General features: G+C 33.7%; 2 protein-coding genes across 2 annotated transcripts in view; both read right to left on the reverse strand.

Annotated features, from left to right (window-relative positions):
- LOC115726033 (putative F-box protein At1g49610) overlaps nucleotides 1–23,917 on the reverse strand; it is a 171,779-nt gene that overhangs the window by 83,285 nt on the left and 64,577 nt on the right. The gene's annotated exons all lie outside the window — the stretch shown is intronic.
- On the reverse strand, nucleotides 15,236–16,841 carry LOC125316560 (putative protein TIC 214 N-terminal part). The gene has a single exon (XM_048285193.1). It carries the CDS (start codon nucleotides 16,808–16,810, stop codon nucleotides 15,701–15,703), a length of 1,110 nt encoding a protein of 369 aa, XP_048141150.1. The 5' UTR covers nucleotides 16,811–16,841; the 3' UTR covers nucleotides 15,236–15,700.

The following is a 23,917-nucleotide window of genomic DNA, read 5'->3' on the forward strand; positions in this document are numbered from 1 at the left end:
ATTCACAAGACTTTCAAGAGAACCGAGGGGGAGTTTTATATATATATATATATATATATATAAAGATGAAAAGGGTCGTATGAAAAATAAATCGGTAACGTGGCTTCATGAGAAATTCCAAATAACAAATTGATAAGTTGTGTTCGGGTCGAGTTCGACCCATTCGATCCAAAACGTACTAGCTTTTTGTCATTGTTTACTACTATCGACTATATGACAAGTAAAAAAGTATTAACCATCATCATACTTTACTTTGGTAAATCATTACGAAGTTTTTTTCTTCTAATGACTTAGAATTGACTTTGAGTATAGTATCCATAAAATAAATGATCGAGTCTTCTATATTATTCTATGTTTTTCTCCTAGAAATATTTTGTCTTGTGATGATAATCATATTAAGCATGTCATTTTCATGAATAAAAAGTGATAAAAATCAAATTTTACTTCAAAAAGACTATCAGGTTGTCTAATTCATGTTTGTGTTGGTCCAGCTTAACCTGGTTCATATAGATGAATTACTCATATGGATACATTTGGGTTATCCAACAATTATCATATCATGCTTCAATTGACTTTTTTCCCTAATTCGATCAAGTAGACATGTATGGATCACCTATTTAACTAACTCGATGTGACACGAGAACCGAACCAACTCTTCGAGTGATTAACAAAATAGCTTCAACCACGAGCAACATTTTACATGTGAGAAGGAGATCTTTCCTGCTAGTGTCTTGGATATCTTCCATGACTCTCCCCGTCAATGAGAACATGCTTTCTCTATTAAAGATGATGCAGGAACAGCAGCACAAGTGCTTGTACTGAAAGCACATGCGAACTTGGATTATACAAGACCGATCTAATTGACATAACGGATCGTTTTCAAAAATTGATCTACTCTTCCTCGCTGTCCGGCATAGAGAAGGAAGACCCATGAACAAACATGCGTGGAAACTCAGAGGTTTTTTCGACTGGGTGATATATGTAAGCAAACTAATCTTCACAGACATCACATTAAAAGAATGGTGAGATTGATCTGGTCGGGGTGGATGATCAAAACTCAAGTCAATTTTCTTTTTTTCCTTAGTTTCTATTTTTAACATTTTTTTTTTATTGTTATAGGAGCGAAAAGTCCATTAGAGGGTCAAAAGTCTTAGCAAAATTATCACATTAGGTAGGACATAGAAGGTTTTAATCCAAGAGAAAATCCGATTATCTTATAACGACGTATGGAGAGACGCATTAATAATGCACTTAAAGAATTAAAAAGCATCAGTCCACAGATAGATCTCACAAGGATTAGCAAGTAGAGGTTGATGGAGTGATAGGACCAAGAAGCCGAGACTTTTACCTCCCAAAACACGTCGGTCTCATCTTTAATTTATAGCCATTCGCCTCTCATGATTCATTTGACATTTTCTTCTTGAGTGACCAGCCTTTAATGGAGAGATGTGTCTAGCTGGCTTTCAAGTAGAGTTGATTGGTTCAATGCGTAGAATTGAGAAACGAACCAGTCTTCCAGATTGATTCGACCAGATTTCCGGATCGAACCAGATTGTTGCTCACTCCTAATGTAAGATCTTCCCATGAAAAATTACTGATTATTCAAGAATTGTGGCACTAAAATGCACTTGATAAAGTACTTTCGAAATTTCTAATGTCTTTATTCGATAGTTTAGACACAACATTTTTAATATCAAATTTTAAGTAATTTATATTCTATTCAAGAAAAATTGCACCAAATATTTCACATGCGAACATTGATAAGACTTGCTTTGGCCACGTGTAATTAGCATGATTAAAGTGTTGTATAGGACTTTATGTTTATTCTCACTCATATTCCCACCAGAACCAAATGTTGTGCCTCCACAACCTATTGTATTCTTCATCCAAAAATTTTGTTTTCTCCACAAAGTAGATTTGCGTCCAAATATAAGGTATTGCTAAGACTTTTCTCAGAAAGACATCCTACAACAACTTAATCCCCCAAAGTATTTCCTGTCTCCTACTCAGCTTTATGAAGTTTAATTCCCATGTTTTCTTATCTTTCTAGAGTGAGTTTGTTTCCACAGCCAGCGAAATGACTATCTGGGTTGCTGGCCTTAAGCTTCAATGCAAATGAGAACGTCACTTTAACTTCATTTTTCGGAGTGCTCTTGAATATTTTTTGGGATGAACGATATGGTAAATGCACCTTGTTCTATAGTATTCTCTTAGAAGTTGGTAGTGGAGATGTAATCTCTACCATTAGATCAAGAAAGAATGAACGATTGTAATGAAATGGACTCCTATATAAATAGAGGAGCTCTCCCATTTGTATCCATCCAAATTCAAGCAATACAAAACATTCTCTCCATAAAGATAAATGTATCGTATTCTACAACATTCTCATCTTTAATGTTAAGATATTTAGACATAAGTTGTTATCATTTCCTTATTAAACCCTTTTTGTTAGTCGATCTTTTTAGTACTCTTCGTCATTTTTTACTTAATGTAACATGCCCAAGCTCCTTTCTTTGGCCAAGCCATCTCTGATTTTCCATGTAGGAGTTTGTGTTAGCTCTATCTAACTGCATTAGCTGTGACTGTCATTTGCGCCTTTTATTTTCTTTTGCCCCTATAGAACGATTTTTTTTTATAATCAAAATCTGGTTTTGATACATTGATTACCATGAATCGAGTCTCTTCAAATACTTTTCATGAGCCAACTATGATGAATCAATCTCTTCAAATCCTTCTCATGAGTCAATTACGATGAATCAATTATCTTCAAATCCTTTTCATGAGCCAATTATCATGAATCTAATCTCTTCAAATCATTTTCATGAGCCGGATACCATGAATCGAGTCTCTTCAAGTCCTTTTCATGAGCCCCAAACCATGAATCGAGTCTCTTCAATTCCTTTTCTTAAGCCACATACCATGAATAGAGTATTTTCCTCATTAAACCCCTCTTGTTAATTGGTCTTTTTAGTATTCTTTGTCATTTTTAACTTGATGTCACCCGCCTAAGCTCCTTTCTTTGGCTTTGCCATCTCCGAGTTCCATGTAAGCGTTTAAGTTGGCTATATTTAACTGCATTGGCTGTGGGTATTGTTTGTGCCTTCTATTTTCTTTTGCCCCTCTAGAAGAATTTTCTTTTTTTTTTTTGGTCAAAATCTAGTTTTGATAAATTGATTACCATGAATTTCTTCAAATCCTTTTCATGAGCCAAATACCATATATCGAACTCTTCAAATCCTTTTCATGAGCCAATTATCATGAATCGATTCTCTTGAAATCCTTTTCATGAGCCAATTACTATGAATCAACTCTCTTCAAATCATTTTCACGAGCCGGATACCGTGAATCGAATATATCCAAATCCTTTTTATGAGCCACATACCTTGAATTGAGACTCTTCAAATCATTTTTGTGAGCCAGATACCATGAATCGAATATCTCCAAATCCTTTTTATGAGTCGGATACCTTGAATCAAGTCTCTTCAAATCATTTTCATGAGCCAATTACAATGAATCCACTCTCTTCAAATCCTTTTCATGAGCCATATACCATGAATCGAGTGTCCTCAAATCCTTTTCATGATTCATCTACCATGAATCCAGTATCTTCAAATCCTTTTTATGAGCCGGATACCATGAATTGTCTCTTCAAATCCTTTTTATGAGTCGGATACCATGAATCGAGTCTTTTCCTCATTAGACCCCTTTTGTTAGTCAATCTTTTTAGTAACTCTTCATCGTTTTACATAATGCCAATTACAATGAATCAACTCTCTTCAAATCATTTTCATGAGCCGGATACCATTAATAGAATATCTCCAAATCCTTTTTATGAGCCACATACCATGAATCGAGTCTCTTCAAATCATTTTCATGAGCCGGATACCTTGAATCGAACATCTCCAAATCCTTTTTATGAGCCACAGCTAATGCAGTTAGATAGAACTAACACAAACCCCTACATGGAAAATCCGAGATGGCTTGGACAAAGAAAGGTGCTTGGGCATGTTACAATAAGTAAAAAAGGACGAAGAGTACTAAAAAGATCGACTAACAAAAAGGGTTCAATAAGGAATTGATAATTACTTATGTCTAAATATCTTAACATTAACAATGAGAATACTATAGAATACGATACATTTGTCTTTATGGAGAGAATGTTTTGTGTTGCTTGAGTTTGGATGGATACAAATGAGAGAGCTCCTCTATTTATATTGGAGTCCATTTCATTACAATCGTTCATTCTTTCTTGATCTAATGGTCGAGATTAGATCTCCACTACCAACATCCAAGAGAATGCTATAGAACACAGTGCATTTACCGTATCGTTCGTCCCAAAAAATATTCAAGAGCACACCTAAAAATGAAGTCAAAGTGACATTCTCATTTGCATTGAAGCCGACAGCCCGGATAGTCATTTCACTGGCTATGGAAACAAATGCACTCTAGAAAGATAAGAAAACATGGGAATTAAACTTCATAAAGCTAAGTAGGAGGCAAGAAATACTTTGGGGGATTTAAAGACTCGATCCTTGGTATCCGACTTATGAAAAGGATTTGAAGAGACTCGATTCATGCCATCTCGCTCATAAAAAGGATTTAGAGATACTCAATTCATGGCATCTTGCTCATGAAAAGGATTTGAAAAGACTCGATTAATGATAATTGGCTCATGAAAAGGATTTGAAGAGACTTGATTCATTGCAATTGGCTCATGAAAATGATTTGAAGAGACTCGATTGAAGGTATGTGGCTCATAAAAAGGATTTGGAGATATTCAATTCATAGTATTTGGCTCATGAAAAGGATTTGAAGAGACTCGATTCAAGGTATGTGGCTCATTAAAAGGATTTGGAGATACTCGATTCATGGCATCTGGCTCGTGAAAATGATTTGAAGAGACTCGATTCATGGTAGGTAGCTCATAAAAAGGATTTGGAGATATTTGATTCATGGTATTTGGCACATGAAAATGATTTGAAGAGAGTTGATTAATAGTAATTGGCTCATCAAAAGGATTTCTAGAGAATCTATTCATGATAATTGGCTCATGAAAAGGATTTGAAAAGATTGATATATGGTATTCGGGTCATGAAAAGGATTTGAAGAAATTCAAGGTAATCAATTTATCAAGACCTGATTTTGACAAAAAAAAAAAAGAAAATTCCTCTAAAGGGGCAAAAGAAAATAAAAGGCACAAACAATAGCCATAACCAATGCAGTTAAATGTAGCCAACACCGATGCTTACATGGAACTCACAGATGGCAAAGCCAAAGAAAGGAGCTTAGGCGGGTGACATCAAGTTAAAAATGACAAAAAATACTAAAAAGACCAATTAACAAAAAGGGTTTAACGAGGAAAATACTTCATTCATGGTATGGGGCTTAAGTAAAGGAGTTGAAGAGACTCAATTCAGGATTTGGGGCTCATGAAAAGGATTTGAAGATAATTGACTCATTGTAAATGGCTCATGAAAAGGATTTGAAGACATTGATTCATCATAGTTGGCTCATGAAAAGTATTTGAAGAGACTCGATTCACGGTAATCAATGTATCAAAAACAGATTTTGGATATGAAAAAAAAAATCCTTCCAAACCCCTACATGGAAAATTAGAGATGGCTTAGACAAAGAAAGGTGCTTCGGCATGTTACAATAAGTAAAAAAGGACAAAGAGTACTAAAAAGATCAACTAACAAAAAGGGTTTAATAAGGAATTGATAATTACTTATGTCTAAATATCTTAACATTAACAATGAGAATGCTGTAGAATACGGTACATTTGTCTTTATGGAGACAATGTTTTGTATTGCTTGAGTTTGGATGGATACAAATGAGAGAGCTCCTCTATTTATATTGGAGTCCATTTCATTACAATCGTTCATTCTTTCTTGATCTAATGGTCGAGATTACATCTCCACAACCAACATCCAAGAGAATGCTATAGAACACGGTGCATTTACCGTATCGTTCGTCCCAAAAAATATTCAAGAGCACTCCTAAAAATGAAGTGAAAGAGACAATCTCATTTACATTGAAGCTTAAGGCTGGCAACCCGGATAGTCATTTCGCTGGCTGTGGAAATAAACACACTCTAGAAAGATAAGAAAACGTGGGAATCAAACTTCATGAAGCTAAGTAGGAGGCAAGAAATACTTTGCGGGATTTAAAGACTCGATCCTTGGTATCCGACTTGTGAAAAGGATTTGAAGAGACTTGATTCATGGTATCTCGCTCATGAAAAGGATTTAGAGATACTCGATTCATGGCATCTTGCTCATGAAAAGGATTTGAAAAGACTCGATTAATGATAATTGGCTCAAGAAAAAGATTTGAAGAGACTCGATTCATTGCAATTGGCTCATGAAAATGATTTGAACAGACTTGATTGAAGGTATATGGCTCATAAAAAGGATTTGGAGATATTCAATTCATGGTATCTGGCTCATGAAAAGGTTTTGAAGAGAGTCGATTCAAGGTTTGTGGCCCATTGAAAGGATTTGGAGATACTCGATTCATGGCATCTGGCTTAGGAAAATGATTTGAGGAGACTTGATTCATGGTAGGTGGCTCATAAAAAGGATTTGGAGATATTCGATTCATGGTATTTGGCACATGAAAATGATTTGAAGAGAGTTGATTCATAGTAATTGGCTCATGAAGAGGATATCTAGAGAATCGATTCATGATAATTGGCTCATGAAAAGGATTTGAAAAGATCGATATATGGTATTCGACTCATGAAAAGGATTTGAAGAAATTCAGGGTAATCAATTTATCAAAACCAGATTTTGACAAAAAAAAGAAAATTCTTCTAGAGGAGTAAAAGAAAATAAAAGGCACAAACAATAGCCACAGCCAATGCAGCTAAATGTAGCCATCACTGACACTTACATGGAACTCACAGATGGCAAAGCCAAAGAAAGGAGCTTTGGCGGATGACATCAAGTAAAAAATGACAAAGAATACTACAAGGACCAATTAACAAAAAAGGTTTAATGAGGAAAATACTTTATTCATGGTATGTGGCTTAAGAAAAGGAATTGAAGAGACTCGATTCATGGTTTGGGGCTCATGAAAAGGATTTGAAGATAATTGACTCATTGTAATTGGCTCACGAAAAGGATTTGAAGAGATTCATTCACCATAGTTGGCTCATGCTAAGTATTTGAAGAGACTCGATTCATGCTAATCAATGTATCAAAAACAGATTATGGTTATGAAAAAAAAAAATCCTTCCAAAGTGGCAAAACAAAATAAAAGGCGCAATCGATAGCCACAGCTAATGCAGTTAGATAGAACTAACATAAACCCTTACATGGAAAATTAGAGATGGCTTGGAGAAAGAAAGGTTCTCGGGCATGTTACAATAAGTAAAAAAGGACGAAGAGTACTAAAAAGATCGACTAAAAAAAAGGGTTTAATAAGGAATTGATAATTACTTATGTCTAAATATCTTAACATTAACAATGAGAATGCTGTAGAATACGTACATTTGTCTTTATGGAGAGAATGTTTTGTATTGCTTGAGTTTGGATGGATACAAATGAGAGAGCTCCTCTATTTATATTGGAGTCCATTTCATTACAATCGTTCATTCTTTCTTGATTTAATGGTCGAGATTACATCTCCACTACCAACATCCAAGAGAATGCTATAGAACACGGTGCATTTACCTCGTCCCAAAAAATATTCAAGAGCACTCCAAAAAATGAAGTTAAAGTGACATTCTCGTTTTGAAGAGACTCGATTCATGGTATCCGACTTATGAAAATGATTTGAAGAGACTCGATTCATGGTATCTTGCTCATAAAAAGGTTTTAGAGATACTCGATTCTTGGCATCTGGCTCATGAAAAGGATTTGAAGAGACTCAATTAATGAGAATTGGCTCATGAAAAGTATTTGAAGAGACTTGATTCATTGTCATTGGCTCATGAAAAGGATTTGAAGAGACTCGATTGAAGGTATGTGGCTCATAAAAAGGATTTGGAGATATTCAATTCATGGTATCTGGCTCTTGAAAATGATTTGAAGAAACTCGATTCAAGATACGTGGCTCATAAAAGGGATTTTGAGATATTTGATTCATGGTATTTGGCTAATGAAAATGATTTGAAGAGAGTTGATTCATAGTAATTGGCTCATGAAAAGGATTTCAAGAGAATCGATTCATGATAATTGGCTTATGAAAAGGATTTGAAGAGATCGATATATGGTATTTGGCTCAAGAAAAGGATTTCAAGAAATTAATGGTAATCAATTTATCAAAACCAGATTTTGACAAAAAAAAGAAAATTCTTCTAGAGGGACAAAAGAAAATAAAAGGCACAAACAATAGCCACTACCAATGCAGTTAAATATAGCCAACACAAACGTTTACATGGAACTCAGAGATGGCAAAACCAAAGAAAGGAGCTTAGGCGGGTGACATCAAGTAAAACATAACAAGCAATACTAAAAGGACCAATTAACAAAAAGGGTTTAGGGAGGAAAATACTTTATTCATGGTATGTGGCTTAAGAAAAAGAATTGAAGAGACTCGATTCATGGTATCTTGCTCATAAAAAGGTTTTAGAGATACTCGATTCTTGGCATCCGGCTCATGAAAAGGATTTGAAGAGACTCAATTAATGAGAATTGGCTCATGAAAAGTATTTGAAGAGACTTGATTCATTGTCATTGGCTCATGAAAAGGATTTGAAGAGACTCGATTGAAGGTATGTGGCTCATAAAAAGGATTTGGAGATATTCAATTCATGGTATCTGGCTCTTGAAAATGATTTGAAGAAACTCGATTCAAGATACGTGGCTCATAAAAGGGATTTTGAGATATTTGATTCATGGTATTTGGCTAATGAAAATGATTTGAAGAGAGTTGATTCATAGTAATTGGCTCATGAAAAGGATTTCAAGAGAATCGATTCATGATAATTGGCTTATGAAAAGGATTTGAAGAGATCGATATATGGTATTTGGCTCAAGAAAAGGATTTCAAGAAATTAATGGTAATCAATTTATCAAAACCAGATTTTGACAAAAAAAAGAAAATTAATTCCCGTTTATCTACTTCTATCGATGTGGGGGGGAAAGAAACGTCTATATTCCGCTACAAAATTTATTTTGTACACTGCGGGAGGTTCCATTTTTCTATTAATAGGGGTTCTGGGTATTGGTTTATATGGTTCCAACGAACCAACATTAAATTTGGAAACATTAGCTAATCAATCGTATCCGGTGGCACTGGAAATACTATTCTATATTGGATTTCTTATTGCTTTTGCTGTTAAATTACCGATTATACCCTTACATACATGGTTACCAGACACCCATGGAGAGGCACATTATAGTACTTGTATGCTTCTAGCCGGAATTTTATTAAAAATGGGAGCATATGGGTTGGTTCGGATCAATATGGAATTATTACCTCATGCTCATTCTATATTTTCTCCCTGGTTGATTATAGTAGGCGCAATCCAAATAATCTATGCAGCTTTAACATCTCTTGGTCAACGTAATTTAAAAAAAAGAATAGCCTATTCCTCTGTATCTCATATGGGTTTCATAATTATTGGAATTGGCTCGATAACTGATACGGGACTCAATGGAGCCATTTTACAAATAATCTCTCATGGATTTATTGGCGCTGCTCTTTTTTTCTTGGCAGGAACGAGTTATGATAGAATACGTCTTGTTTATCTCGACGAAATGGGTGGAATGGCTATCCACCTTCCAAAAATATTCACGATGTTCAGTATCTTATCAATGGCTTCCCTTGCATTACCGGTTATGAGTGGTTTTCTTGCAGAATTGATAGTATTTTTTGGAATAATTACCAGCCAACAATATCTTTTAATGCCAAAAATACTAATTACTTTTGTAATGGCAATTGGAATGATATTAACTCCTATTTATTTATTATCTATGTTACGCCAAATGTTCTATGGATACAAGTTATTTAATGTTCCAAACTCTTATTTTTTTGATTCCGGGCCGCGAGAGTTATTTGTTTCCATCTCGATCCTTCTACCAATAATAGCTATTGGTATTTATCCGGATTTCGTTCTCTCACTATCCGTTGACAAGGTCGAAGCTATTCTATCTAATTATTTTTATCAATAGTTTTCATCAATAAAAGAAAAAATAAAAAGGTAATCCTATTATTATTTTTAATATTGTTCGTTGTACAATGAAAAAAAAGTCTTTTTCTCTTAAGTAAAAAAAAAAATTGGACTTGTAAACAGATATTTTTGGTCTTTATGAGAACCTTTTGAATCAAGTATTGTAGTGATTCAAATGGTTCTCGACAGCCTACATGAATTAGGAAGTTTTCTTATCTTCTATTTTTACTCATTTTTATATTCTATTTTTATATAGGCTTGTTCTATGTTTGTATTTGTCGGTATTTTTTTTTTTTATTTAATTCGATCTTAATGTAAATTAAATGAACCATAACTGTGTAATCCTATTCCTAATAAATTGACCCCCAAATAGCATATCCAAATTATAAGAAAGCCTATAGAAGCCACAATTGCGCAATTGAAACTTTCCCAATTTTTATTTGTTCGAGTATGTAAATAAATCGCAAATAGGGTCCAAGTAATAAATGCCCAAGTTTCCTTTGGGTCCCAATTCCAATATGACCCCCATGCCTCATTAGCCCATACTGCTCCCGAAAGAATACCTATGGTTAAAAAGATAAACCCGAGACTAATAATACGATAACTCCACTGATCTAATTGTTGAATCGGTTGAGCCCTGTAATAATTTCGAGAAGAAAAAAAGAAGTGTTTAGTAAAACATTGCTTTTTTCATTCATGTATTGGGTCTCCACAAAGGAAAATGACTCATTTAAAAAATTGTTTTTTTTACTAAAAATCCTTATGGCTTTTCGCAATGTAATGACTAAGAAAGATACTGATAATAATGATCCACATAAAAGAGCTGCGTAGCTCAATATCATCATACTTACATGCATCATTAACCATTGGGATTGGAGAGCGGGTACTACTATTTCGGATTGATGCATTTCAGTTAAAAGACCTGAAGTAGCAAAGCCTTGGGTAAAAAAAGTACTTGGCGCGGTTATTGCGCTTAAATAATTTTTATGTTTTTTTAAATACGGAACCATATGAATAATGGAGAAACTCCATGAAAGAAAAATGAATGATTCATATAAATCACTTAATGGGAAATGTCCCGAATAAATCCAACGAATGACTAATAATCCTGTTATACAAAAAAAAGTAGCTATCATGCCTTTTTCTGACGAATCATAGAGTCCTACGATTTCATCGACTGATAAGCTTATAAAAAAAATTGTAATTACAATTGAAACGATCGAAAAGGATATATGACTTAATATATGTTCTAAAGTGGAAAATATCATAAAATTGTTTTAATTTAATTAAAATAAAAAAGTGGGGTAAACCAATTCTACGGAATTGAAATTTATTATAGGACTTATTCTATTTATTTTAGAAGATGCCATGCCGCCACTCGGACTCGAACCGAGATGCTCTAGCACTGCTTCCTAAGAGCAGCGTGTCTACCGATTTCACCATAGCGGCATATTCGAAATAATAGTATATTATTATTTCATTTTAATCGTCGAGATTAAAGGAGTCAATTCAATATTTTTTTTTCATTCAAAGTGATGAGAAAGAACTCGTTTTGTTTCAATATGGATTGAAGCGTTTCCTATAAAAATCTTTATTATCATTTTATTTCATTTTTGAATGAAAATGGAAGGTTTCCTTTTTTATTTAACAGAGACGTTTTCGTAGTTTATGCTCTCCTAAAATGGAGATCTTGCAACTAAATAGTTATGACTTCAATTCAAGGATAAAGATATAACTCAAAAAAAAAGTTGTTTTTCATTTTTGAATTTTAAAATTCATTTATCATTTATCTGATTTTATGAATCTAAGATGGACTTTTTTATCAATGAACAAAAAAGTCTTTTTATGGATCACAGTACAGTGTGCCATTCCAAATTTTTTTATTTAACTATTTGTAGAGCTTTATATTAACCCTTAGACCTTAGGTTGGTTTTTCGTCCTGTAAAGAATTTGATTTAGGATTTATAAAACTAATTCGATATTGGCCTGAACTGAACATCTTGTTTAAGAATTTTTTTTTATTTTCTTATTTATTATGATATGACGGATAAGTGTACCGATGAGGAAAATAAGAATCCCCACCGGATAAAACATATTAAAAAAAAAGTGAAACCTTGTCTCGTTTTTTTTTTTTTTTTTGAAGTACCATTTTAAGATTAAGATTATTTAATCTAGTGTTTGACTATTTCATTATCGCACAAAAAAACTTTTTGAATTCCCGGTAGAAAGAGACTTCGCTAAGGAAAAAGCTTTCAACGCTGCCCAATATCCCTTCTTTTTCCAAATGTTTTTACGAATACGTTTTTTTGATATAGAAGTACGCTTTTTTGGAACGGCCATGAAAAATTTGAAAAAGTTATTCATTTCTCTAGTTGAATGTGAAAGACATCTATTGGTCAAACAATTCCATTTTTTCTTTTTTTTATATCTCTGTCTATTTTCGTCGTGCTATATTTATCCATGTAAAAAAATACACCGAAAAGTTTTAAAAACCAATCCTTATCTAAAAAATTCCGAATTACTCAAATTACTTTAGTTTTTTATTAGTTGGTCAAGCTCAAAAGAAAAAGAAGGAGTACACATTTTTTTTCTTTTAAATTTCGAATTAAACTAGTAGTTAATCAAAGGATATATGATTTTATAAAAGTCATCTTAGTAATTTTGTCTTTTCTTTTAAGTCTATTTCTTCTCCCTGGTATTGAAAGAAAAGTGTGGGATATGCTAGCGTTTTCTACAAAGAAAAATAAATGTCTTTTATTCGAATGAAAGATAATCAGTTCTACCATGAATTAGTTAATGATTATGAATAAACGAACTAATTTTTTTTTTTTTTATTGGGCCAGTTTTGGTATGCACCATCCTATTATTTCTATCAAAATAAAGTAATGTAATAACTACTCTATTTTGGTGTAATTATTTGCTCTATGGATATAAATTATCGGAATACGTATCGTAATAATAATTGAATTTTTTTTCTGCATTTTCATAAAAATCTTACTTATACTTAATATTCAATATTAATAAAATGAATTAGTGTGTTATTTCATTTTAAAATAGTAACTTGATCATATTCATATCATTTGACCAATTCTAACTTTTTGATTTGAATCTTTGAAGTATTGGGTAAAGAAGAAAGATTCAGAATAATTAGGAATCCAAATTCTATTTAAGTTTTCCATATCTTGATTTTTATTGAACCTATAAAAAGATATAAGAGTCGGTGAATTAGAAAGAATTAATTAAAAATAAAAAGGTTTTTTTATGGAATATACATATCAATATTCATGGATTATCCCCTTCATTCCACTTCCAGTTCCTATGTTAATAGGAATGGGACTTCTACTTTTTCCAATGGCAACAAAAAATCTTCGCCGTATGTGGGCTTTTCCTAGTATTTTATTGTTAAGTATAGTTATGATACTTTCGGTCTATCTATCTATTCAGGAAATAAATAGAAGTTTTATCTATCAATATGTATGGTCTTGGACCATTAATAATGATTTTTCTTTAGAGTTCGGTCACTTAATAGATCCACTTACTTCTATTATGTTAATATTAATTACTACTGTTGGAATTTTGGTTCTTTTTTATAGTGACAATTATATGTCTCATGATCAAGGATATTTGAGATTTTTTGCTTATATGAGTTTTTTCAATACTTCCATGTTGGGATTAGTTACTAGTTCGAATTTGATACAAATTTATATTTTTTGGGAATTAGTTGGAATGTGTTCTTATCTATTAATAGGTTTTTGGTTCACACGACCTAGTGCGGCGACTGCTTGTCAAAAAGCCTTTGTAACGAATCGTGTAGGCGATTTTGGTTTATTATTAGGAATTTTAGGTCTTTATTGGATAACCGGTACTTTTGAATTTCGGGATTTGTTCCAAATATTCAATAACTTGATTTCGAATAATGAGGTTCCTTTTTTATTTCTTACTTTGTGTGCCTTTCTTTTATTTGCCGGTGCAGTTGCTAAATCGGCACAATTCCCCCTTCATGTATGGTTACCTGATGCCATGGAAGGTCCTACTCCTATTTCGGCTCTTATCCATGCCGCTACTATGGTAGCAGCGGGCATTTTTCTTGTAGCTCGACTTCTTCCTCTTTTTATAATCATACCTTACATAATGAATTTCATATCCTTAATAGGTATAATAACAGTATTATTAGGGGCTACTTTAGCTCTTGCTCAAAAAGATATTAAAAGAGGTTTAGCTTATTCTACAATGTCTCAATTGGGTTATATGATGTTAGCTCTAGGTATGGGGTCTTATCGAGTCGCTTTATTTCATTTGATTACTCATGCTTATTCGAAAGCATTGTTGTTTTTAGGATCCGGATCAATTATTCATTCAATGGAAGCTATTGTTGGATATTCTCCAGATAAAAGTCAGAATATGGTTCTTATGGGAGGTTTAAAAAAGCATGTACCAATTACAAAAACTGCTTTTTTAGTAGGTACACTTTCTCTTTGTGGTATTCCTCCACTTGCTTGTTTTTGGTCCAAAGATGAAATTCTTAATGATAGTTGGTTGTATTCACCTATTTTCGCAATAATAGCTTGTTCTACAGCAGGATTAACCGCATTTTATATGTTTCGGATCTATTTACTTACTTTTGAGGGACATTTCAATGTTCATTTTCAAAATTACAGTGGTCAAAAAAGTAGTTCCTACCATTCAATATCTCTATGGGGAAAAGAAGTACCAAAAACGATTAAAAACAATTTTCGTTTATTAAGTTTATTAACAATGAATAATAATCAAAGGGCTTCTTTTTTTTGGAATAAGACATATCAAATTGGTGGTAATGGAAAAAACAGGATGCACCCCTTTATTACTATTACTCATTTTGGTACTCAAAATATTTTCTCTTATCCTCATGAATCGGACAATACTATGCTATTTTCCATGGTTATATTAGTTCTATTTACTTTGTTTGTTGGAGTCGTAGGAATTCCCTTTTCTTTTAATCAAGAAGGAATTCATTTGGATATATTATCCAAATTGTTAAATCCGTCTATAAACCTTTTACATCAGAATTCAAATAATTCTGTGGATTGGTATGAATTTGTGACAAATGCAAGTTTTTCTGTCAGTATAGCTTTTTTCGGAATATTTATATCGTCTTTTTTATATAAGCCTATTTATTCATCTTTACAAAATTTGAACTTACTAAATTCGTTTTCTAAAAGAGGTATTAATAGAATTTTAGGAGACAAAATAATAAATGTGATATATGATTGGTCATATAATCGTGGTTACATAGATGCTTTTTATACAATATCCTTAACTCGGGGTATAAGAGGACTAGCTGAACTAATTCATTTTTTTGATAGACGAGTAATTGATGGAATTACGAATGGTTTTGGTCTTACAAGTTTCTTTTTTGGAGAAGGTATCAAATATGTAGGGTGCGGTCGCATCTCTTCTTATCTCTTATTGTATTTATTGTTTGTATTAATCTTTTTATTAATTTATTCCTTTTTGTATTTTTTTAATTTGAATTTTTTTTAAGTTTCATTTATTTCAACAAAAAAATGAATTCTTAATTCTATTTACTTATTCTATTTCTATTTAATAATAATTAATAAATACCTTTCTTATTTTTTCAAACCATAATAAAAATGGTTCTTCTTTAAATATTTCTAACTTCGAATTCTCTTTAATTTTTTTCCTATCCATATAAGAAGTTTTATAAACTTGGCTATCTTTATAGAATGTCTCTTGAAAGTTGAATGCATCCCTTGTTTTTTCCTTTCCATTCACTCGGATCTCTTCCCTTTCATCGATTTTGTCCGGATCCTCCTTTTCTTCCGAAAAAAGGGAAGGAGAAGGATCTTCTTCGGTGGATCCCTCTTGTTCCTGTTTCGTCCCCTTCGTTTCGAAAGTTGTTTCTATTTCTACATCTGTTTCTTCCTCGCTTTCCCCCCTTTCTTCCGTTTCTGAGGTTTCTTTGAATTTTTTAGTAACAATGGGTGACGGTATTCTGCCTAAATAGTAAACACAGGTAATAAATAAGAGAATACTAAAGATTCGAGCCATAGAATTTCTCAATTCTGACACAAGGTACTTATTCGATCGAATAGAATTCTTTTGCTGTATCCAGACTAATACCAATTCAACCCATTTCATGAAAAAAATGTGACCAATTAACCAACCAACAAAACTACTTGTTACAAATAACATCTTGTTGTTGCATCGAAACATATAAATGTTGACTAATCTGGCTAACATTGAACTTGGTAAAATGAAATGGTTGAATAATTGAAAAATGAGATTATTCAGGAATACACATTGAATGCTAAGATTACGCATTGAATTTCTGGTAGTAGATCCATAATCAAAAAAGTGTTTGTGATTGTTCCGGAAGAAATGAAACAAAAGATACGGTAGAGCTAGGACAGTTATTGTATGAGGTCTATCCAATGCTAGATGCAGAGGCGCATAATAGATCGATATGAACATCATGAGCTGTCCCGCAATAAAACCCGTTGTTGCTGATACCTTCTTCTCGGTTCCTTCTTCTCCTTCTTCCATAACCCGAGCTCGGAGAAGGAAGAGATAAGAGGGCCCTATGGAGAATGTGGTCAGAAATCCATAATAGAGTCCGACCATAACGACCGAATTTATTATCTTCATGCATAAGGATACTGGATTACCTAGTAGAAAAGATTTCAAAATCATCACAAACCTCCCTTTTTCTTTTTCTGTTTCGATTTCTTTTCTGGATTATTATATAATGATTTTTTAACTTTCCATATATAGAAATCGAAAGATTCATGGTTTGGGGCTCATGAAAACGATTTGACGATAATCGATACATTGTAATTGGCTCAAGAAAGGGATTTGAAGAGATTGATTCATCAAAGTTGGCTCATGAAAAGTATTTGAAGAGACTCGATTCATGGTAATCAATGTATCAAAAACAGATATTGATTATAAAAAAAAATTCCTCCTAAACTGTCAAAAGAAAATAAAAGGGGCAAATGACAGCCACAGCTAATGCAGTTAGATAGAGCTAACATAAACTCCTACTTGGAAAATCATAGATGGCTTGGCCAAAAAAAGAAGCTTGGGCATGTTACATTAATGAAAAATTGACGAAGGGTACTAAAAAGATCGACTAACGAAAAGGGTTTAATAAGGAAATGAAAACTACTTATGTCAAAATATCTTAACATTAAAGATGAGAATGCTGTAGAATACGGTACATTTATCTTTATGGAGTGAACGTTTTGTATTGCTTGAGTTTGGGAGGATACAAATGATAGAGCTCCTCTATTTATATAGGAGTCCAGTACATTACAATCGTTCATTCTTTCTTGATCCAATGGTCGAGATTACATCTCCGCTACCAACATCCAAGAGAATGCTATAGAACACGCTGTATTTACCGTATCGTTCATCCCAAAAAATATTCAAGAGCACTCTGAAAAATGAAGTTAAAGTGACATTCTCATTTGCATTGAAGCTTAAGGCCAACAACCCGGATAGTCATTTCGCTAGCTGTGGAAATAAAATCACTCTAGAAAGATTAGAAAACATGGGAATTAAACTTCATAAAGCTGAGTAGGAGGCAAGAAATACTTTGGGGAATTTAAAGACTTGATTCTTGGTTTCCGACTTATGAAAAGGATTTGAAGAGACTCGATTTATGGTATCTTGCTCATAAAAAGGATTTAGAGATACTCAATTCATCCGGCTCATGAAAAGTATTTGAAAAGGCTCGATTAATGATAATTGGCTCAAGGAAAGGATTTGAAGAGACTTGATTCATTGTCATTGGCTCATGAAAATGATTTGAAGAGACTCGATTGAAGGTGTGTGGCTCATAAAAAGGATTTGGAGATATTCGATTCATGGTATCCGTCTCTTGAAAATGATTTGAAGAGAGTTGATTCGTAGTAATTGGCTAATGAACAGGATTTCAAGAGAATCAATTCACGATAATTGGCTCATGAAAAGGATTTGAAGAGTTCAATATATGGTATTTGGCTCAAGAAAAGGATTTCAAGAAATTCATAGTAATCAATTTATCAAAAGCAGATTTTGAAAAAAAAAAAATTCTTCAAGAGGGGAAAAAGAAAATAAAAGGCACAAACAATAGCCACTACTAATGCAATTAAATATAGCCAACACAAATGCTTACATGGAAGTCAGAGATGGCAAAGCAAAGGAAAGGAGCTTAGGCGGGTGACATCAAGTAAAAAATAACAAGGAATACTAAAAAGACCAATTAACAAATAGGGTTTAAGGAGTAAAATACTGTATTCTTGGTATGTGGCTTAAGAAAAGGAATTGAAGAGACTCGATTCATGGTTTGGGGCTCATGAAAAGGATTTGACGATAACTGATTCATTGTAATTGGCTCATGAAAGGGATTTGAAGAGATTGATTCATCATAGTTAGCTCATGAAAAGTATTTGAAGAGACTCGATTCATGGTAATCAATGTATCAACAACAGATATTGATTATAAAAAAAAAATCCTCCTAAAATGGCAAAAGAAAATAAAAGGAGCAAATGACAGACACAGCTAATGCAGTTAGATAGAGCTAACACAAACTCCTACTTGGAAAATCAGAGATGGCTTGGCCAAAGAAAGAAGCTTGAGCATGTTACATTAAGGAAAAATTGGCGAAGGGTGCTAAAAAGATCGACTAACGAAAAGGGTTTAATAAGGAAATGAAAACTACTTATGTCTAAATATCTTAACATTAAAGATGAGAATGCTGTAGAATGCGGTACATTTATCTTTATGGAGTGAGTGTTTTGTATTGGTTAAGTTTGGATGGATACAAATGAGAGAGCTCCTTTGTTTATATAGGAGTCCACTCCATTATAATCGTTCATTCTTTCTTGATCCAATGGTCAAGATTACATCTCCACTACCAACATCCAAGAGAATGCTATGGAACACGGTGCATTTACCGTATCATTCGTCCCAAAAAATATTCAAGAGCACTCCGAAAAATGAAGTTAAAGTGACATTCTCGTTTGCATTGAAGCTCAAGGCCAGCAACCCAGATAGTCATTTTGCTGGCTGTGGAAATGAACGCACTCTAGAAAGAAAAGGAAACATGAGAATTAAACTTCATAAAGCTAAGTAGGAGGCAAGAAATACTTTGGGGTATTTAAAGACTCAATTCTTGGTATCCGCCTTATGAAAAGGATTTGAAGAGACTCGATTCTTGGCATTTGGCTCATGAAAAGGATTTGAAAACCCTCGATTAATGATAATTGGCTCATGAAATGGATTTGAAGAGACTTGATTCATTGTCATTGGCTCATGAAAATGATTTGAAGAGACTCGATTGAAGGTATGTGGCTCATAAAAAGGATTCGGAGATATTCGATTCATGGTACTCGGCTCTTGAAAATGATTTGAAGAGACTCGATTGAAGGTACGTGGCCCATAAAAGGGATTTGGAGATATTCGATTCATGGTATATGGCTCATGAAAATGATTTGAAGAGATTTGATTCATAGTAATTGGCTCATGAAAAGGATTTCAAGAGAATCGATTCATGATAATTGGCTCATGAAAAGGATTTGAAGAGATCAATATATGGTATTTGACTCATGAAAAGGATTTGAAGAAATTCATGGTAATCAATTTATCAAAACAAGATTTTGACAAAAAAAGAAAAATCTTCTAGAGGGGCAAAAGAAAATAAAAGGCACAAACAATAGCCGCTGCCAATGCAGTTAAATATAGCCAACACAAATGCTTACATGGAACTCAGAGATGGCGAAGCCAAAGAAAGGAGCTTAGGCTGGTGACATCAAGTAAAAAATGACAAAGAATACTAAAAAGACCAATTAACGAAAAGGGTTTAATGAGGAAAACTCTCTATTCATGGTATGTGGCATAAGAAAAGGAATTGAAGAGACTCAATTCATGGTTTAGGGCTCATGAAAAGGATTTGACGCTAATTGATTCATTGTAATTGGCTCATGAAAGGGATTTGAAGAGATTGATTCATCATAGTTGGCTCGTGAAAAGTATTTGAAGAGACTCGATTCGTGGAAATCAATGTATCAAAAACAGATTTTTATTATAAAAAAAAAATCTTCCCAAAGTGGCAAAAGAAGATAGACGGCGCAAATGACAGCCACAGCTAATGCAATTAGATAAAGCTAACACAAACTCCTACTTGGAAAGTCACAGATGGCTTGGCCAAAGAAAGAAGCTTGGGCATGTTACATTAAGGAAAAAATGATGAAGAGTACTAAAAAGATCAACTAACGAAAAGGGTTTAATAAGGAAATGAAAACTACTTATGTCTAAATATCTTAACATTAAAGATGGCAATGCTGTAGAATACGGTACATTTATCTTTATGGAGTGCGTGTTTTATATTGCTTGCGTTTGGATGAATACTAATGAGAGAGCTCCTCTATTTATATAGGAGTCCATTTCATTCCAATCATTCATTCTTTCTTGATCCAATGGTCGAGATTACATTTCCACAACCAACATCCAAGAGAATGCTATAGAACACGGTGCATTTACCGTATCGTTCATCCCAAAAAATATTCAAGAGGACCCCGAAAAATGAAGTTAAAGTGACATTCTCATTTGCATTGAAGCTTAAGGCCAGCAACCCAGATAGTCATTTCGCTGGCTGTGCAAATAAACTCACTCTAGAAAGATAAGAAAACATGGGAATTAAACTTCATAAAGCTGAGCATGAGGCAAGAAATACTTTGGGGTATTTAATGACTCGATTCTTGGTATCCCACTTATGAAAAGTATTTGAAGAGACTCGATTCATGGAATCTTACTCATAAAAAGGATTTAGAGATACTCAATTCGTGGCATCCGGCTCGTGACAAGGATTTGAAAAGACTCGATTAATGATAATTGGCTCATGAAAAGGATTTGAAGAGACTTGATTGATGGTCATTGGCTCATGAAAATGATTTGAAGAGACTTGATTGAAGGTATGTGGCCATAAAAAGGATTTGGAGATATTCGATTCATGGTACTCGGCTCTTGAAAATGATTGGAAGAGACTCGACTCAAGGTACGTGGCTCGTAAAAGGGATTTGGAGATATTCGATTCATGGTATTTGGCTTGTGAAAATGATTTGAAGAGTGTTGATTCATAGTAATTGGCTCATGAAAAGGATTTCAAGAGAATCGATTCATGATAATTGGATCATGAAAAGGATTTGAAGAGATCGATATATGGTATTTGACTCATGAAAAGGATTTGAAGAAATTCATGGTAATCAATTTATCAAAACCAGATTTTGACAAAAAAAGAAAAATCTTCTAGAGGGGCAAAAGAAAATAAAAGGCACAAACAATAGCCGCTGCCAATGCAGTTAAATATAGCCAACACAAACGCTTACATGGAACTCAGAGATGGTGAAGCCAAAGAAAGGAGCTTAGGCTGGTGACATCAAGTAAAAAATTACAAAGAATACTAAAAGGACCAATTAACGAAAAGGGTTTAATGAGGAAAACACTCTATTCATGGTATGTGGCTTAAGAAAAGGAATTGAAGAGATTCGATTCATGGTTTGGGGCTCATGAAAAGGATTTGAAGATAATCTATTCATTGTAATTAGCTCATGAAAAGGATTTGAAGAGATTGATTCATCATAGTTGGCTCATGAAAAGTATTTGAAGAGACTCGATTCATGGTAATCAATGTATCAAAAACAAATTTTGATTATAAAAAAAAAATCCTTCCAAAGTGCCAAAAGAAAATAGAAGGCACAAATGACAGGCACTGCTAATGCAGTTAGGTAGAGCTAACACAAACTCCTACATGGAAAATCAGAGATGGTTTGGCCAAAGAAAGGAGCTTGGGCATGTTACATTAAGTAAAAATTGACAAAGAGTGCTAAAAAGATCTACTAACGAAAAGGGTTTAATAAGGATATGATAACTACTTATGTCTAAATATATTAACGTTAGAGATGAGAATGTTGCAGAATACGGTACATTTATCTTTATGGAGAGAATGTTTTGTATTGCTTGAGTTTGGTTGGATACAAGTGATAGGGTTCCTCCATTTATCTAGGAGTCCATTTCGTTATAATCGTTCATTCTTTCTTGATCTATTGGTCGGGATTACATCTCCACTACCAACTTTCAAGAGAATGCTATAGAACACGGTGCATTTACCTCGTCCCAAAAAATATTCAAGAGCACTCCAAAAAATGAAGTTAAAGTGACATTCTCGTTTGCACTGAAGCTTATGGCCAGCAACCCAGATAGTCATTTCGCTGGTTGTGGAAATAAACTCACTCTAGAAAGATAAGAAAACATGGGAATTGAACGTCATAAAGCTGAGTAGGAGGCAAGGAATACTTTGGGCGATTTGAAGTCTCCATTCATGGTATCCAACTTTTGAAAAGGATTTGAGGAGACTCGATTCATAGTATCTTGCTCAAAAAAATGATTTAGAGATACTCGATTCATGGCATCTGGCTCATGAAAAGGATTTGAAAAGACTCGATTAATGGTAATTGGCTCATGAAAAGGATTTGAAGAGACTTGATTCACGAAATTGGTGCATGAAAAGGATTCAAAGAGATTGGATTGGTGGTATTTGGCTCGATTCATGGTAATCAATGTTCATAACCAGATTTTGACAAAAACACAAAATCCTTCGAGAAAGGCAAGAGAAAATAAAAGGCACAAACGACAGCCATAACCAATGCAGTTAGATAAATCCAACACAAATGCCTACATGTAAAATCAGATATGGCATGGCCAAAACATGTGACATTAAGTAAAATGATGAAGAGTTACTAAAAAGATCGACTAACAAAAAGGGTCTAATGAGGAAAAGACTGGATTCATGGTATCTGACTCATAAAAAGGATTTGAAGAGACAATTCATGGTATCCGGCTCATAAAAAGGATTTGAAGAGACTGCATTCATGGTATATGACTCATGAAAAGGATTTGAGGACACTCGATTTATGGTATCTAGCTCATGAAAAGGATTTGAAGAGGCTCGATTCATTGTACTTGGCTCATGAAAATGATTTGAAGAGACTCGATTTAAGGTATGTGGCTCATAAAAAGGATTTGGAGATATTCGATTCGTGGTATCTGGCTCATGAAAAGGATTTGAAGAGATTGATTCATCATAGTTGGCTCATGAAAAGTATTTGAAGAGACTCGATTCATGGTAATCAATGTATCAAAACCAGATTTTGATTATAAAAAAAAATAAGTTCCTTCCAAAGTGGGAAAAGAAAATAAAAGGCGCAAATGACAACCATAGCTAATGTAGTTAGATAGAGCTAACACAAACTCCTACTTGGAAAATCAGAGATGGCATAGCAAAAGAAAGGGGCTTGGGCATGTTACATTAAGTAAAAAATGACGAAGAGTACTAAAAAAATCGACTAGCAAAAAGGGTTTAATAAGGAAATGATCACTACTTATGTCTAAATATCTTAACATTAAAGATGAGAATGCTGTAGAATACGGTACATTTATCTTTATGGAGAGAATGTTTTGTATTGCTTGAGTTTCGATGGATACAAATGAGAGAGCTCCTCTATTTATATAGAAGTCCATTTCATTACAATCGTTCATTCTTTCTTGATCAAATGGGCGAGATTACATCTCCACTACCAACTTCCAAGAGAGCTGGTAATGGGGCGCTTGAGCTAGGGCCAGTAATGACAACATCCTCTAGCGGCATGGTGTAACCAGGGACATGCTCGGAAGCCTTCTCAAGATTACTTGCGGGAGGGGTCGGAGAGGCGACGTTCTGAGGTGTTGGACCGGTCGGGTGCTTAGTACAAACAACAGTAG

The sequence above is a fragment of the Rhodamnia argentea genome, chromosome 9 (assembly GCF_020921035.1).
Source record: "Rhodamnia argentea isolate NSW1041297 chromosome 9, ASM2092103v1, whole genome shotgun sequence".
Taxonomy (NCBI): Eukaryota; Viridiplantae; Streptophyta; class Magnoliopsida; order Myrtales; family Myrtaceae; genus Rhodamnia; species Rhodamnia argentea.